This window comes from Lissotriton vulgaris, chromosome 3_1, assembly GCF_964263255.1.
Source record: "Lissotriton vulgaris chromosome 3_1, aLisVul1.2, whole genome shotgun sequence".
Lineage (NCBI taxonomy): Eukaryota > Metazoa > Chordata > Amphibia > Caudata > Salamandridae > Lissotriton > Lissotriton vulgaris.
In genome coordinates, this window is record NC_141689.1 from 1,563,744,760 (window position 1) to 1,563,762,675 (window position 17,916).

At 45.4% G+C, this 17,916-nt stretch overlaps 1 protein-coding gene across 1 annotated transcript in view; it reads left to right on the forward strand.

Moving 5' to 3' along the window:
* The window catches only part of SMC2 (structural maintenance of chromosomes 2), a 380,518-nt gene that overhangs the window by 184,653 nt on the left and 177,949 nt on the right, over positions 1-17,916 (forward strand). The window contains exons 17-19 of the mRNA XM_086962048.1: positions 4,873-4,997; positions 5,562-5,755; positions 10,944-11,087. Coding sequence (XP_086818174.1) covers positions 4,873-4,997; positions 5,562-5,755; positions 10,944-11,087 — 463 coding nt within the window. The remainder of the gene's footprint in view (positions 1-4,872; positions 4,998-5,561; positions 5,756-10,943; positions 11,088-17,916) is intronic.

Below are 17,916 nucleotides of genomic sequence, written 5' to 3' on the forward strand. Positions count from 1 at the left end.
TTTCTTCCAGTTCTTTTTTCCGGCTCCTGCTAGCAGCACCCTGGAGCATTGAGCTATACCTTTTTTGGCATTCCATTCAAAATTGAATTTTGTGTTTGGATTTTTCCAGTTTCGCCTTTATCTACCTTCTGCTGTGCTTTTTTCGCAGAATTTCTACATTTTTCTCGTCAAAATGCCTTCTCTGTTTGACAAGTGTCCTGACTGTGGTAGGAAGAAGGCCAAGTCTGATGCACACAGAATCTGTATTCTTAACATTCTTCAAAAGCCTCAGGGTCCACGTTTTTATATGGTGTGTGCACTAGTCTATTCAGCCTCCCAATGGATGTCAGTGTGCTGCTAACAGAAAGAAGAGTGTCTTCATTGAATAAAACATGCAGGCTGTGATCTGTTTCACAACATAGGAACAATAACACATCCGAATTAGAGAAAAGAGGTGCACAGCACCTGGAAAACACATATGCTCCAAAACAAAGTGCAAATCCAATAACTATTGGCCCTGACAGAAATAATGCATGGCAGCACCTGCTCCCCTGTTGCTGCTCTCAGCCAACAAATAACACTCTGGTTTACTGGGCAAAATGCCAGATAAGATAGAAACAACAGCTTACACACACTCCGTTCTCTCTGTTACACACTGGAGAGTTACATGCATGCACACAGACTTTTGGGCAAGTACCCCAAGTCCACCAAATCTCTACTTGCAGGCCCATTTCTTTATTCTGCAGCTCCACATGACAGACGTATTGCTGGACTCATGTTCAGTTTGACTAACGACGTGTGTGGCTGCTACAGTGCCTAACAATGGTGTTTCGCTATGTAGTAGGCCCGTCCGTGCTACCTATCACACATTGGTTAAGCACAGGTTCTGGTATGGCAGCATCTACAGTTCAGTGGTGCTTTGTTGTTTTTGTAAAGCCTATAAAAATATCTTGGCCATGGGCAGGTACAAGTGAGGACAGACAGCAAGGGAAATCAGGGGTAACTCCCAGTCTCTTGTTCCCTCTATTTTATTGTATAAAGTGTTTATAAAGAGTTTGTATAGGAAAGAATTCATGGATTGATGAATACTTGTGTTGTGATTATCTACTCATTATTGCATTTATTTGTTGATTTTCATGAAATTGAATAGTTCTCTTATGAAGTGGTGATTGATGTAAGCAACTGTTTTTTTTGTTGTTGCAGTACTAACCCTACTTTGTACCACTTATTTGATGCAACTTTGACTGAAGTGCACTGGGTTCCTTCTAACCAGGTCCACAGCGCCAGTGTTCCTTCCCAAAAGCTGTGCAATTGTCAATGTCTTGCCTCTGTAACTCCCTAGTAAATGGAACCCCCCCTCCAGAACCTAGTGCCTGATGTACTAAAGAGGGTCCCTAAGGTTTCCAGGACAAACTGTGCCATCCTAAGGTACCCTGCACCAAACTCATGCAAGACTGCTATTGCAGGCTGCGTGTTTTGGTGCAGACCCAAAAGTGAAAACAGTACATGACACACAGCCCTTTGTGCCATTTCCCTAACACTCAGACGTGAGTCCACTGCTCTCCACACCACTGGATTCAAGCAAACTGGGCTGAAGACGGCTGGAATGCCAGAAACCGGTCCTCGGAAGCTTGTTTCCGGTCCAGGGAAGGCATGGCTTGGCAGTTCGGGCTGGACTGTTCCCATGAGGCACAGGGTCAGACTGATTTGCATATGGCCATGTCTGAACTGGGGTGGTGTGGAGTGCAAAAAAACGATGGATTTAGGCCCAGATCTCTGCACTGGGGTGAATGTATGACATTGTTCTGCATTCTGTCCATCAACTGTAGTTTTTGCATTTGTCACCCCGAGTGGGATGGGTATGCTCAGACGTGAGTCCCATGCTCTCCACACCACTGGATTCAAGCAAGCCGGGATGAAGACGGCTGGAATGCCAGAAACCGGTCCTCGGAAGCTTGTTTCCGGTCCATGGAAGGCATGGCTTGGCAGTTCGGGCTGGACTGTTCCCATGAGGCACAGGGTCAGACTAATTTGCATATGGCCATGTCTGAACTGGGGTGGTGTGGAGTGCAAAACAACGATGGATTTAGGCCCAGATCTCTGTACTGGGGTGAATGTATTACATTGTTCTGCATTCTGTCCATCAACTGTGGTTTTTCCATTTCCCTAACACTGCATGTAGTATTTGTAAGTCACCCCTACAGCAGGCCTTAAGGCAGGGTGCCTTAAATTACATGTGAGGACCTATCTGCATGAGCAAATACGACCCTGTGCTGGTCAGTTCCATTGCTACCAGTACAAGTGATCAGGAAAGCCATTTTAAAACAGTGACTGGACCGGGTGAAATCGAGTTCCCAAGCTACATGATCACTTCACTGGAAATAGGGTTGTTTGGTATCAAACATCTCATATTACTAAACCCATACTGATCCATTGTTGGATTTATTAATACTTGTGGAATGCTTTTCCTTTGAAGTGAAACTTTTAGCTGCATTACGGACTTCCCCATACCCTTGATTCCTCGAGTTCTGAGGAAGATTCCCCAAGACCAGGCCAAAGTCATTCTCATTGCTCCGGATTGGCCGAGAAGCCTGTGGTGCGCAGACTTTCTGCGTTTCTCCACGTGTCACCTATTCGCCTTTCATTCAGGCTTATCCTTCTCTCCTAGGCTGGGGGGCTAGTTATGGACCCCAGTCTCGAGACCTCCACCTTCATGTTAGGAGGTTGAGCTAGAACAATTGAACTCCTTTCAGCTGCCAGGGGATGTCGGACCCTTGCAGGCCCAGTTATCCATGGTGCGGCAGTTGCTCTTTCCCTGGCTCAGAGGGGCTGTGCCGTTTGCACTGTGAATGGCTATCTAGCCACCTTGTATGCTTTCCTCTGTCTGCCAGATCAGCCATCCCTGTTTAAGTCCCCTGTAGTCATGCCTTATCTAAAGGGCCTGACTAACCTTTTTCCTCCCACGCCCTTTGTGGTTCTTCAATGTAACTTGAATTTGGTTTTAATATTTTTAATGGGGTCACTGTTTGAGCCCCTGCATAGTTTATACCCTTTGCAGGTTGATCCTCAAAATTGTTTTTTTGGTTGCCATCATGTCTGCCTGGAGGTCTGTGAGGTGCAGGCCCTTAGTTATCGCCCTATGTTAATTACCTTCTTCCCAGGAAAGCTGGATGACTTATAGGAACATTTATTAATATTCCATCTCTATTAATTGGTACTGTTATTCTTCATCTATGTTAGAATACCTTCTCTCCTCGATGGCTTGGAAACAATAGAGAGTAACTGAAGACCGCTATGCCTGGGCCGGCACTTTAATGCTTTGGCGGCGGTGTGTGACGTCACTTCCGGTGCCTTCTGAATTCAGCACCCTCTATCGTGAACTTTGTTACTTTCATGTTTCCGAATCCTGTCTGACACCTGAGGATTGTTCTACAGGTGAGGAATCTGCAGGTAGAGTATCCACCAGAAAGATAGTTATTGAAAGTAACTATTCTTACAGACCTTACTGAGAAGCCTATGCAGTCTACTGAGATCTTCTCCTGCGATACAGAGGACTGCTTTTCAGAGTGTATTTGACTAGTGCAAACTTATACTTCAGTTATGTTGTACACTAATAATACATTACTATGGCAGTCTCTAGCAACGTAGTGTTATCCATGGTTGTGCTTGCTTTGTTTTTTTCATGAATGTTTAGTTCAAAAAGTTAACATTGTGCATGATTCTCTTGAATTTTTGACATTCTTTCAATTATCCTCCCCACTTACTGGTTGCTCCAAACTAGCACCTTAAAAAAAAGTGTAAAAAAAAAAAATCATTACTTAGAAATTTTCTCCAAACCTGGCCGAGACTAATCGAGCAATGCCCCATCCTCAGATACATTTTTGAACGAATGCTATTCACCATCAAGTTGTTTATCTTTGAAAAAGCCAAGATGTTAACTTACCCTAGAAACTGTTTTTTCTGGTGTCCTGAAACCTTTCTACTCTTTCATGGTGTCAGTCTGGCATTAAACTTGGGCAACTACGTGGGGTGACCCCGTAGGGTAGACACTACTTTTCTTTTATGCAACATCGAATAATCTCCACCTTGAGAGTTGGTTCACCCTACAAAGTGGCCAAGCTTCAAATCTTGTGCTGAGGAAGTTCAGGGCTATGGGTGGGAGATACATTTCATGTATCCAGTGGGGACGCCAAGGCTGGTGTACGATGTTAGTGCCAGACAACTGGCGAAATGATTTTCCAGCTTTATCACATAATCACGGGTTGATAGCAGTTGCGTTTTTGTCTCTGGTATTTTACCTTTGAAGTCCTCAAAAGTGGCATACATTACTAATCAGACAAGATACCAGAATTCTTTTTGGCAACTGGTTAAGAAGACAATAGAATACATGTTAGAAGTCAAAGCAAGAGATTTGATACAGGCTATCAAATGCGTTACCCACTAATTGGCAAATACATTGTCATCGTAGTTTTTATTTTAAAATGTTACCTGCCTAATGTTGTTGCAAGCATAGTTGTCCCACTGTTTGGATTTTAAAGGTATAAGTGCAATACATGGAGCTCAGAAGAATAGTGTTGTAAAATAGAAAAGAAATTATTATTTTAAGCATTGTAAAATACATTTGAAAAACATTATCCGGTTACCTGGATAGAGAGAGACATGGCCTTCAAATAGAATAAAGGGCAGATACAAATAAGCTAAAAAGAGAGAAGGAGCAGTGAATTCTGTGAAGTGTATATATTTGTTTGTTCTCCTTTACTGTTTATTGGTGCAATGTGCTTGTTCTGAAACCAATCGTTCCACCGCAGATTTTGCTTGAAGGAGAGATCTGTTCACATTTTTTTAATGCCGTAAATAAAAGTGATAATTACGTGCTATTGTGTTTTTTTCCAGATATCGTCAGCTAAAGCAGCAATGGGAAATGAAGTCTGAAGAAGCTGACTTACTACAGACTAAATTGCAGCAAAGTTCCTATCACAAGCAGCAGGAAGAACTTGAGACACTCAAGAAAACCATTGGTAACATGAGTGTATTATTACATTGTTAAATGTTTCAAGCTTGCATCTTATGGACATTAATGTTAAACCCAATGATGGGGCAGTTAAAGGCAAATTGACTTTCTAGGAGTTTATAATAACACACGTAAGGCAGATTCACAGAGGTTATTAGTAAATCACAAAACATTGTGATTTGGTGCAACTGTGATTCTTTACAGATCTGTAACATGCATTCCTGTTCCATCAGACTGTTCAAAAGTCCCTTGAACTTTAAACAGAATCACCTGTTGCGCAAGAAATCTGGTTGATTGTGAAAGTTGATGCACCAAAATGTCTATTTAAGTGTTTTAGAACAAAATAATGTACCCTCTTAATGTGTTTTGCACTAGCTGCATCTGAACCTTAATTTTTATAGAAGAGAGCAAATGTCTTCCAGCTATATTTTAAGGAGCTAGTGTGGCAGCAGACCTCTATCTAGTCTAAGTTTCTATTGTATTCCAGTTATGAAACTTCATGATTTCTTCTACAGTAGAAGTCTTATTAAATTACACTTTTAAATAATCAAATGAAACTTTGTGATTTCAGAGGAAAGTGAAGAAACGCTCAAGAAAACAAAGGAGGTTCAAAAAAAGGCAGAGGAAAAATATAAAGTCTTGGAGAACAAGATGAAAAATGCTGAAGCAGAGCGAGAGAAAGAACTGAAGGAAGCTCAGCAAAAAGTTGATGCAGCAAAGAAAAAAGCTGATGCCTTCAGTAAAAAATTTAAGGAAAAGCAACAGGTAAAGATAAAAAATAAATGTGAAAGAGGAGTGTTAGTCGTCCAAGTGTGTAAACTAAGTGTAACTTACAAGGGGGGGTCTTTTTTCATACATTCTCATCCTGTTTCAATATATCCTGCTAGATGGGCTCAAAGTCTTAAACTGATCTGGATGCTGAAACCATTTGTGAGGAAAGTACCCCTATTTGTCGTCATCTCCATATTTTGCTGGATTGTACTGCTGGTCTTTAGACTCAGCACACTGGGGCACTGCTGTCCAGTGCCGAGTATATGTGCTCTGACCTCTAAACATGTAGAAATTGCTTAATCCTTGATTGGTGTATTTAACTCTCCTATATGGTGTAGGAAAGTGTCCTTTTTTGACATGGTCACCCCAACTTTTTGCCTGGTATTTGATGTGATTTTGACTGGAAAGGCACTGGGTCCTGCTAACCAGGTCCCCAGTCCCACATCTCTTTCCCAAAACTGTGCAATTATACCCCAGTTGTACACTTCAGCACTCCCTGCAAGTCCCTAGTAAGTTTTACCCCTGGTACACAGAGCAAGGAGGCTAATGAGGGCCTGAAGGGCTACAGCATGTATTAGGCCTCCCTAAGGGACCTTCACCATACACCCACAGTCTGCCACTGCAGCCTGCGTGTCTTGGTGCATACAAAAGTGAAAAAGCAACATGCTACACATCCCTGTGTGCCATGCCTACAGACGCTGCATGCAATATAGGTATGTCACCCCTACAGCAGGCCTAACCGCCATAAGGCAGGGTACACTTACTACAGGTGTGAGCACTTCTGCATTAGCTGATATTCCCTTGTGCTGGTCAGTTCAATTACTGCCAGTACAAGTGATCAGGGAAGCCATTTTAAAACATGAACTAGACACTGGTAAAAACGAGTTCCCCAGCTACATGATGGCTTCACTGAAAACAGATGTTTGATATCAAACATCTCGTATTAATAAGACAACACTGATTCCTTTGTTTGGATTTATTAGTACATGCACCCAGAAGGCACCTTAGAAGTGCCCCAGAAACCCTTCCACCTACTGGTGTGCTGGCTGACTAGTCTTACCCAGCCTGCTTCTCAAGACTAATTTCTGACCACAAGGGTGAGGGACTTTGCTCTCAGGAGGTCAGGAACAAAGTCTTCCTGGGCAGAGGGTGTGTACCCCATGACCGAAGCCTGTTTGGCGCATGGCAAAGTAGGCAAATTAGGAGGTAGAAAGGTGTGTTCACTTTCAGGCTAGTTACACCCTTAAGGTGGGCTACCTGATGTAAAGATGGCATTTCAGAGTCTGCCATATTTGTGATGGCAAATGTGGGAATTCTGGGACTGGTTTATGCCCACTTCCCAAAGGAAGTGTTCATATAGAAGGTGTAGTGGCCCGATAGGGGAAGTAGCCCATAGGCTACTGCCCTACTTTAAAGCCCCTAAATCTGGTATTTGGGGAGCTCCTGGCACCAAGAAATCGGATCCTGCCGACCTGAAAGAAGATAATGACTGATGTGAAGAGTTGCAAGAGTCAAGAACAGAAGAACCAGCAACTGACTTGGCACCAACCCTGCCGGCCTGTCTACTGACTTTAACTATTGCCCCAAAAGATGACCTGTCCTGCTGCTGTTGCGTCTCCAAAGCCTGGTAGAACTGCCAGCACTTCACCCAAGAACCATGAACTCCTGTGGAACAGCGGAGCTGCTCCCCTGCACCTTTCAGGTACCAAGAAACAACTGTGGCTACAAGACAGCGAAAACCTGATGCCTGTAAGCACCACTGCACCCGAGCAACAGTGCCAACGTGGTCCCTAGACCCTCCAGACTCGAAGCCCATCTTCAGTTTCCACAATGTAGACTTCTCAACGCTGCCTGCAACCTGTGGTTTGTAGGCCCAGTCTACCACGACTGCTCCCGGTAACCAAAACCCGGTGCCCAAGGACACCCCTGCTCCTGCCTCACCTAACCTGTGGAGAAGAGGACAATGGATATCCCCATGCCCCTGAGCATCGTGAGGTTTGAGCCCCCCTGTTGGTTTAGCCCGACTGGCCTCGTAGTCCAAACCTGCTTACCCTTTTTATTCGAAGACAGATCCTTAAAGACTAATATTACGCACTAGACGCTGTATTGCACCCCTGCACCTGGCAGCTCTAGTGCCACTGGAGTTGACCTGCTGGTGCTGCCTTGGACCTTGTCCCATACTCCCCTTAAGTTCAGGAGGTTGGTCTTGTAACTCGCTGTACGTTACCTGTATGCCATATTTGTTTTTCCTCCCATAGGATAACATTGCAGCCTCGGAAAAATTGAAGCATTTCTTTCTTGAAACATACATGATCATACTGGTTCTGTTGCCTAAATATATATATAAAGAGACATGTTCATTTTATAAATTGGTGTGGCTTATCTTTTTGAGTTGTGTGCATCATTTATTGACTGTATTTTGCAGATGTTTGGCACTTGTCTCTGATAAGCCTAAGGCTGCATGATCACATTACCCCCTAGATGAGCACCTTGGGATTGCTAGGGCAAGCCCTTGTCCACTAATAAGGGAATACCTTGACTTTTTGCACCTCTTTTTGATATACCATATAAAGAGCTAGCTTCCTACATAAGCCATAGTATATGGTGTAGAAACTACACCCAGAGCATGAACAGTTTAAATGTCACCTGTGGACTTGTGTATTTATTGTGCCATCCACTAGTGTGACAAGTGAAAACATGGCTTTACACCTACTCTATGTAGCCTGAAAGCTGCTTGAACCCTCAGGCCTGCAAACACATAAGGTTAATTAACTTCAACAATCTACTTGACCCAACTGTCATGTACTTGACCTGTAAGCTGGTCTCAAATTGTGTGATCATTGGCACATATTTTATTTTGCAAGAGTCGCTCTTTTCTTCAGTTCCACGAGTGCACTTACAATTATTTGAGTTCAGCATTTCTGCTGTACAAAACAAAACTCTTTTTTTGTTTGATTAAATAGACAAAACATTTTCTTCATGTGTAATAGGAATCTAGCCCACATATGGGGTACGTGTGATACCCTTAAATCGTTGTATGACGTTACAATGCATGCTGTTACAACGCAAATCTTTACCCCGACTTGCTGTCGGGGGAGCCCTCGAAGTTGGAATAGTATAATTTACCATTCCAACTCCAGTTTGTGCACCAGTAGGGAAGGTGTTGGAGTTTAATCCAACACCACTTATCTCCTGCAACAAACCATTTGTGTTGTAATGACATGCATTGAAACAGTTGTTTCCCCCTATCATGTCTACTCTCAGTTTACTAATCGCATTGCCATCAGGACAGGGGCAGATGTATTTCTCAGTTTGTTTAAACACTCACTTTTAATAAATAAAGAACTAAGTCATAATGTAGTCGCGCACTAATGTTTCTTTTGGCCATCCGCATATTCTACAATTGGAGTCTGGCCACTGCTTGATCCATGATTGTGTGCCCTCTTTTGTTGGTTTTATTCCCATTCGTAACCTTAAAAATACATTTTTAATCCTTCCTGAGAAATAAGCTGTCAAATATGGCTGAATATGTGGAGATTGGTATGAATTAATCGCATACCATGCACCATTTTCCCCTGCTAATGCATTTGTGTCCAACTTGAGGGATTCAGCTTTGATCAGGTTTTTTTAAATGAACTTATAATTGGGCATTTTCAGATCTTGCAGTGCTATTTGCAGGCCAATATCCCTTAGGAAGTTTACAATATGGGATCTCCATTTAGCAGTGAAGGCAGACTTATCTGTTTCTAACCTGCAAATGTTCCCATGCAGGAGCTGATGAAGACATAGCGACCACACAGTTAAAAAATGCTCCTTTTTGATACCAGGCACTGTCTCTGAAGACCAAACTCTAATCTTATTACCACTTGGCGTACTGAACTGGCTATCCCAAAGGTTGCTTTGAAGACCTTGACTACCAATAGATCCAGGACCTTCGCATCTTTCCCTCTGCTGAAGGGTGAGCCATTTTAAAGGGTAGGTTGTAACTTAGTTTTGACGACTTTAAAGAATATAGCCATATGATTGACAATATAGTGATTTTTTTAAAGCATTTAAAAGCATGAATTAAGGTCACAGATTTAGCCCTTGGGTCCTTAAAATCGTATTTAAAATGTACCCTGTTATCGAATACCACCCCTAGCTATCTATATGTATTCACAACTTCAATTGGGCCTGCTCTGGCCTTCCATGTATTGAACTTCTGTTTAACAGAACCCATTTTCATGACTTTGTTTTTATTTTACATTCAGTTCAAGGCCATTTAATTGTATATAATCATCAAAGGCGTTAATAAGTCTTTGTAGACCAATAGGAGTATGGCTCACGAGGATAGTATCAGCATATTGAAGATAGCTGATTTGTACCCTCCTAGCCTAGGGACATGTGCATTACTAGAACCAGGGGCTGAGAAAGATCTGATAAAAATAAATTATAAAGGCAGGGAGCAAGAACACAGCCTTGCTTTAGGCCATTATTTTATGATTTTTCTTGATAAGTAACTACCATCACCCAACCTGACTTGAACCCAAGTATCCGTTTACAAAAGGATCATAACCCTCAACAGTTTCCCTGGGATGCCCCAATCTAACAATTTTTTCCATAACAGATTTCGAGGCACAGAGTCGAAGGCTGCCTTTAGATCAATAAAATAAATATATACGTTTTGTTTATTTAACACAGCCCGCTCAGCAAGTAACGTTAGAGCCAACAGGTTAGTAATGGTGGATTGGCCTTTCCGAAAACCAGTTTCATTAAATGGAATAATGCTTTCCTGCGTTGCCCGATTTTCCAAATCCTTTCATCAGAATGGAAGCAAACACCTTTGCATCAATATCAGTCAACAAAATTAAACGGTAATTGGCGGGATTGGCAACCGGACCACATTTATATATGGGCTGCAATAAGCAACACTCCGATCTGAACCAGCAAGAAGTTACGCTCGGCTATAACCCCCAGTTTCTACCATACCATATAAAGGTTAATTACAAAATGTAAAATGATAAAAGTGATGGAGATTGTATTTGCCAAGAATGATGACTGACCAAGAAAAGCAGCACATATGCAATTGAACAGATTGGTTTGTTTTTGTAATATTATGGACAACTGATAGAACATTAATTGTAGACTTTAATTGCCTCGAAGTACGGATTAATGTTTTAAATTAACTTTTTTATTTTCACAGGAGGTTGAAGCTTTAGTTTTGGAACTGGATGAGCTCAAAAGAGAACAGACTACGTATAAAACGCAAATTGAGGCTGTGGATACAGCTATTAAAGCTTACCAGGAACAGATTGAGAATATGACTGCAGATGTGTTGAAGAATAAGGTGAGAATCAAGCCAAAGCTGTACTGACTATATATTTATGCAAAGCAGAGGTGCATGCGAAGACTATGATTTATGTAGTGGTTTCATAATACTGGTTTGCACCCAAGTTTGTCCAGTACCTGTCAGGTTTTTGGCAACTGTGACTAGTGTGGCTGGAGAATGCATTTATTATGTGGCCTATGTTGGGAGCTTTAGATGTCGTGCATTAGGGCTTGAGGGTGCTTCTGTCCTGTGATTACAGATTTGATGTTACACTTAGCCATGCCAGTGATACAGATGTGTGTGAGTTAGTCATATTTGCTTGTTTCTACCATCACGGCTCAAGGCTCTAACATTGGGTGTTGGCTTAGATGCCAATTGATTGCAATGAAACCACAACCATGCATGACCATTTCCACGCAGCCCCTACATTGGAACTCAATACATCGTCCGACATTACAGCGCAAGTAAGGGTGTAAAGGTTTAGACTTAGAAAAAACTAAAACCAAGTACACATAACAGTGTAATATTGGTAAATACTGCGATCGAGGGATTCTGGTGTCCTCGTAGACCGCAATATTGAGTAGTTTGTACATGTTTCCAGACCCCTGAGATAGCGACATTGTAACATAGAACTGTTTACGTGTTTATTTTGGGGTGCTAGGCTTCATAAATTGTTTTTCTTCAAAGTGCAGCAAACAGTCATCACTGATTGGAATTGGAAAGCTTGTGCTTTTATTTTCCTTTCAATTCTCAGGTTTCACAAAATAAAATTCTAGCTTAAGTAGTTGGAAATTGTTCTGCTAGATAATTTGCCACATCATTTGACAATGGCAAAGCTCTGAGTTGTGCTGGGGGCTATTACTAGAACATTGAAATCTGTATTTGTGATAAAAAAAATCTAACTGCAGGTTCCTCCCTTTGTGAATTTCCCCAAGCAGCAGATTGGACCCGGAAAATGTTCAACAATTCACACATGCGTCGGCAATCCGCCTACTCCAGACCTGTCCGGGCTCCCATGTATGCGCTACCTCTGTGCTGATGTCAGTTTATTTCTTTCTTCAATTTCAGGCATGAATCCGGAGCTAGCAGTACTGTGTTCTGACAGACTTTTTTCCTCAGGAAAAAAAGTTTTGCTTTTAAAAACTTCAGTGTGCAGAATATGGGCCCTAAAGCAGGTTTTAAGCCATGTCGTGATTGCCACCTACACGTCCGATAGAGCGGACTGCAACAGTAAATGAATACCACCAGCTCAAAGATACAGTAGAGAAACTCTTTTGTATTGAACCGGTTCCAAGGAGGCTACCTGGCAGGACCACCTCAGTGGATCCGTCCTGTACGCTGACTGCCCCACCAGTTTAGTCTCCGCACAATGTCCGACGCCATGACTTAAACAACCAACCCGAGTCCCAGTGCCCGTACTGATTTCATGTACGCAGGAAAGTGATGCAATATTCGAAAGCTGTGCCCCTTCCCTCTGGACCATTACAGTATCTCCAATCAAACCAGGCATATCTCACAAATATGATGACTATGATGATTATATGAATGACCTGTATGAGAGAAGTATATTTCACGACCTTCAGGACGCTAGTGGTCTGGACACCTCACCAGACTTTTGCTCATCCTCCCAAAACCCTGCCTTTGCTACAGAAGACTACTCCATCTTGGGCATGGTGATCAGAAGGATGGCAGAAGTCCTAGACAATCTACCCATGAAAGAAGTCAAAACAAATGTCCTCGCTAAGCTTCTGAACCCAGCTCAGCATAACTAAGTACCTCGATTGGCTTTTAAGGAGACCTTCATTGATGTCCTTGTAGGCCCCTGGGCAAAACCAGGATCTTGCCTTCTTAGTGGCTAGGCAAGCGGCAAGACAGACCAGTTCCTGGGGACACAGATCTACTCCTCCAGCATGCCAACCTGAAGCGCTTAGTGGTATAGTCCACTAGTTTGCAGAACCCAAAGGCCATACCTATGACTCTGCCTGAATGATAATCAAAATGAATGTAAACCTTTGTGAAAAAAATGTTTTCCAGTGTTAGTCTTATTCTTATGTATGTCAACATCTCATGCTTCCTGGGTAGGTACTCTCACACATTGTGGAACGGGGTGGCACACTTCCTGCCAGCTGTCCCAGAAGATATCAGAGAGACTTTACAGGGTCTTATTTCTGATGGACCTGATGCAGCTAAGAACACTATGTTTAGTTATGAACCCTGACTGCCTGGGTAGGGCAATCTAAACGTGCGTTGTGCAGCGACGCCATGCATGGATTCCCTCCACAGGGTTTTCCTCTGATGTCCAACAGTCCCTAAAGCACATGCCCTTCGATGGCTATAGGCTGTTTGGAGGGAAAGCTGACTCTTCCTGGAGAATTTGAAAGAGAGTAAGGCCACCACCTGCTCTCCAGGCCTAGCTCATCCTGCTAACGTCCCCCCCGTAAACATGGCCCATTTCATAACCTTGATAGGGGTTTCCTGCAAAGTAGTCCAGAGCAAACCTCTGCACTATCTTGGACCTTCGCCTTCTAAACTTCCTCTGGAAGGACATGTTCAAATTGCTCACCCTGGACCAAGTCCTGTCTGCCCTGTACCCAGGAGATTAGATGGTAGCCCTGGACTTGCAGGGTGTATATTTTCACATCTCCATCCAACAGTCCCACAAGCTTTACCTGTGGTTTTATGTAGGCCACAAGCACTTTCCGATCTCTGTGCTCCCCTCCCTTTGGCCTTACCAGTGCATCTCAACATCTCAAATGTTGAGAAAAATGATGATAGAGTGCCATCTGCAGATGACTGGCTACTGGGGGGGATTGCCTCAAGCAGTCGTAGGCCACCTGTAGATGACAGCCAACCTAATTATATAATTGGGCTTTTCCATCAGCGTAGCAACGTCACATCTGACTCCTTCACAACAGCTCCCTTTCGTCAGTGCCATTCTGGATATGGTGCTCTTTTGAGCTATCTCTTCGCCTCAGAGTCCAGGACATTCGGACTATGATTACGATGTTTTAGCCCTTGACCTGGGTCTCAGTGAGAACAGCTCCTACTTTGGGCCCCTTGGCTTAAAGTCTGTGTGCTCAGCAACAAGGCAATCTATCGGATTTTAGCCAGGTGTCAGAAGAGACTTGCAAGAAATGCAAGAGCTTCCATTTAAAGGAGTTGATTCTCACCATTTTATTTAAATAAGTGATTTTGATTTGTGACTTTCATAAAGGGTTAAAAAAAGAAAGTTGACCTAGAAATTACCATTCCACGCCACTACACCTTACTCTGCACCACTCCACACTGTGACCCTCCATACTGCACTCTGATCTGCACCACTCCACTCTGCACCCTACCCCATACTACTCTACTTTGAACCACTCCACCCTACTCTGCAACACTGCACTCTACGCCAATGCGCCCCACTCTGTACCTCTCCACTGTTCGCAAGTGCACTCTATGCCAATCCCCTCTAATCTACTCTGCACCACAACACCCTACTATGAAATAATCTAGGCTGTGCCACGGCATTCTATGCCTCTGCAGGTTACGCTGTGCAACTATACTCTAAACCTATGCACTATAGTCTAAGCCACTCTACACCAATGTACTCATAACCAATGCACCGTATGCCACTGAACCTACTCCAACTACTTTGCACCACTGTACTGTACACTACTATATTATACAATATTCTTCTCTATGCCACTGCACTCCACATTACTGCAGGCTATGTCACTCTACACTATTGCACTCTGCCACTCTATTCTATCGTGCACCACTGTACTTTACGTCACTGCCCTCCACCCTGCACCACTCTACCCTGCACCACTCCACTCTGCACCACTCCACTCTACCCTGCACCACTCCACTCTGCACCACTCCACTCTACCCTGCGCCACTCCACTCTACCCTGCACCACCCCACTCTACCCTGCACCACCCCACTCTACCCTGCACCACCCCACTCTACCCTGCACCACCCCACTCTACCCTGCACCACCCCACTCTACCCTGCACCACCCCTCTCTACCCTGCACCACCCCTCTCTACCCTGCACCACCCCTCTCTACCCTGCACCACCCCTCTCTACCCTGCACCACCCCACTCTACCCTGCACCACCCCACTCTACCCTGCACCACCCCACTCTACCCTGCACCACCCCACTCTACCCACCACCACTCTACCCACCACCACTCCACCCACCACCACCACTCCGCTCTACCCACCACCACTCCGCTCTACCCACCACCACTCCGCTCTACCCACCACCACTCCGCTCTACCCACCACCACTCCGCTCTACCCACCACCACTCCACTCTACCCACCACCACTCCACTCTACCCACCACCACTCCACTCTACCCACCACCACTCCACTCTACCCACCACCACTCCACTCTACCCACCACCACTCCACTCTACCCACCACCACTCCACTCTACCCACCACCACTCCACTCTACCCACCACCACTCCACCCACCACCACTCCACCCACCACCACTCCACGCTACCCTGCACCTCTCCACGCTACCCTGCACCTCTCCACGCTACCCTGCACCTCTCCACGCTACCCTGCACCTCTCCACGCTACCCTGCACCTCTCCACGCTACCCTGCACCTCTCCACGCTACCCTGCACCTCTCCACGCTACCCTGCACCTCTCCACGCTACCCTGCACCTCTCCACGCTACCCTGCACCTCTCCACGCTACCCTGCACCTCTCCACGCTACCCTGCACCTCTCCACGCTACCCTGCACCTCTCCACGCTACCCTGCACCTCTCCACGCTACCCTGCACCTCTCCACGCTACCCTGCACCTCTCCACGCTACCCTGCACCTCTCCACGCTACCCTGCACCTCTCCACGCTACCCTGCACCTCTCCACGCTACCCTGCACCTCTCCACGCTACCCTGCACCACTCCACGCTACCCTGCACCACTCCACGCTACCCTGCACCACTCCACGCTACCCTGCACCACTCCACGCTACCCTGCACCACTCCACGCTACCCTGCACCACTCCACGCTACCCTGCACCACTCCACGCTACCCTGCACCACTCCACGCTACCCTGCACCACTCCACGCTACCCTGCACCACTCCACGCTACCCTGCACCACTCCACGCTACCCTGCACCACTCCACGCTACCCTGCACCACTCCACGCTACCCTGCACCACTCCACGCTACCCTGCACCACTCCACGCTACCCTGCACCACTCCACGCTACCCTGCACCACTCCACGCTACCCTGCACCACTCCACGCTACCCTGCACCACTCCACGCTACCCTGCACCACTCCACGCTACCCTGCACCACTCCACGCTACCCTGCACCACTCCACGCTACCCTGCACCACTCCACGCTACCCTGCACCTCTCTCCCCTGCTCCTCTCTCCCCTGCTCCTCTCTCCCCTGCTCCTCTCTCCCCTGCTCCTCTCTCCCCTGCTCCTCTCTCCCCTGCTCCTCTCTCCGCTGCTCCTCTCTCCCCTGCTCCTCTCTCCGCTGCTCCTCTCCACTCTCCCCTGCTCCTCTCCACTCTCCCCTGCTCCTCTCCACCAATTTATGCCACAGCATTCTACTCTACGTCACTGCACTCAACACCACTTTACTCCAAACCCATGCACTGTACGCTGCAGCACTCTACGCCAATCTACTCTGCACCACTGTACTTTATGCCACTTCACTCTAGGCCACTCTACTACACTCCACTATATGACGTTTTACTCCTTTTAACTCTGCTCCACTGACACTCTACACCACCCTTTGACACTCTACAGCATTCTACTCCACTCTACAGCTCTCTACACAACTCTCTATGCAACCTTACTCCACTGTATTCTATGACACACTACTCCGCTCTGACACTCTGTGCAACTCCACTCTACAACACTCTACTCTATGCTACTCCACCCTGACAATCTATGCCACGCTGCTCTACAACACTTTACTCCACGATACTCTACAGCACTCTACTCCACTCTATGCAGCACCCTCTACGTCACTCTGCTCAACACCACTCTATGCCACTTCTCTCTGACACTACTCCAATCTATGCCACTCAAGTCTACACCTTTCCAGTCTGACTCTTCTCCCTCCATAACGAATAGTTTCTTACCTGTCGGTGTAGTTTTGCAGCTTGAAGATCTTTCTGGATTCACTATGCTGTGCATTATTCCGCGGTCTAGTGGTTGGGCCCGGAATCGTAGTCTTTTCTTTCTTTCTTTCTTTTTTTTTGTAGCCCAGGTGGGCGTCGACGTCCCACCTTCTGGTGTACTTCCTGTGACGTCGGCACGCTTCCTGCGGAAGCTCCCACCTTTGGACGCCATCTTAGGATGCTTTTTTTTTATCTCGTTTTTGTGTTCTGTTCGTGAATCCTTGGCAATGTTTTCAAGTTCTTCCTTAAAGCAAATGATTTATCACTTTGTCTCTTAAAGTGTCTGTTTGTATTTTATTCCTTGTATTTCCACCTTCTTCTCCTGCCTTATCTTTCTGGCGGAGGTGGTTGGGTTCGCTTGTGAATCCAGAAAGATCTTCAAGCTGCAAATCTACACCGACAGGTAAGAAACTATTCGTTTTGCAGCGTGAATCTTTCTGGATTCACTAAGCTGTGCATAGACTTTGTAGCGGTTTGTTACTTTCGTGGCGGCTGGGTGGAAGATGAGCGTTGGTTGTTGAATATATGTTGCAGCACTTTCTGTCCTACTTGTGCTTCCTTGTTTATCTGTATATCCACGCAGTAGTGCTTAGTGAACATGTGCACTGAAGCCCATGTTGCCGCCAGGCATATGTCTTGAATGGGTGTGTTAGCCAGGAAGGCTATTGCTGCTCCCTCTTTCCTGGTAGAGTGGGCTTGTGC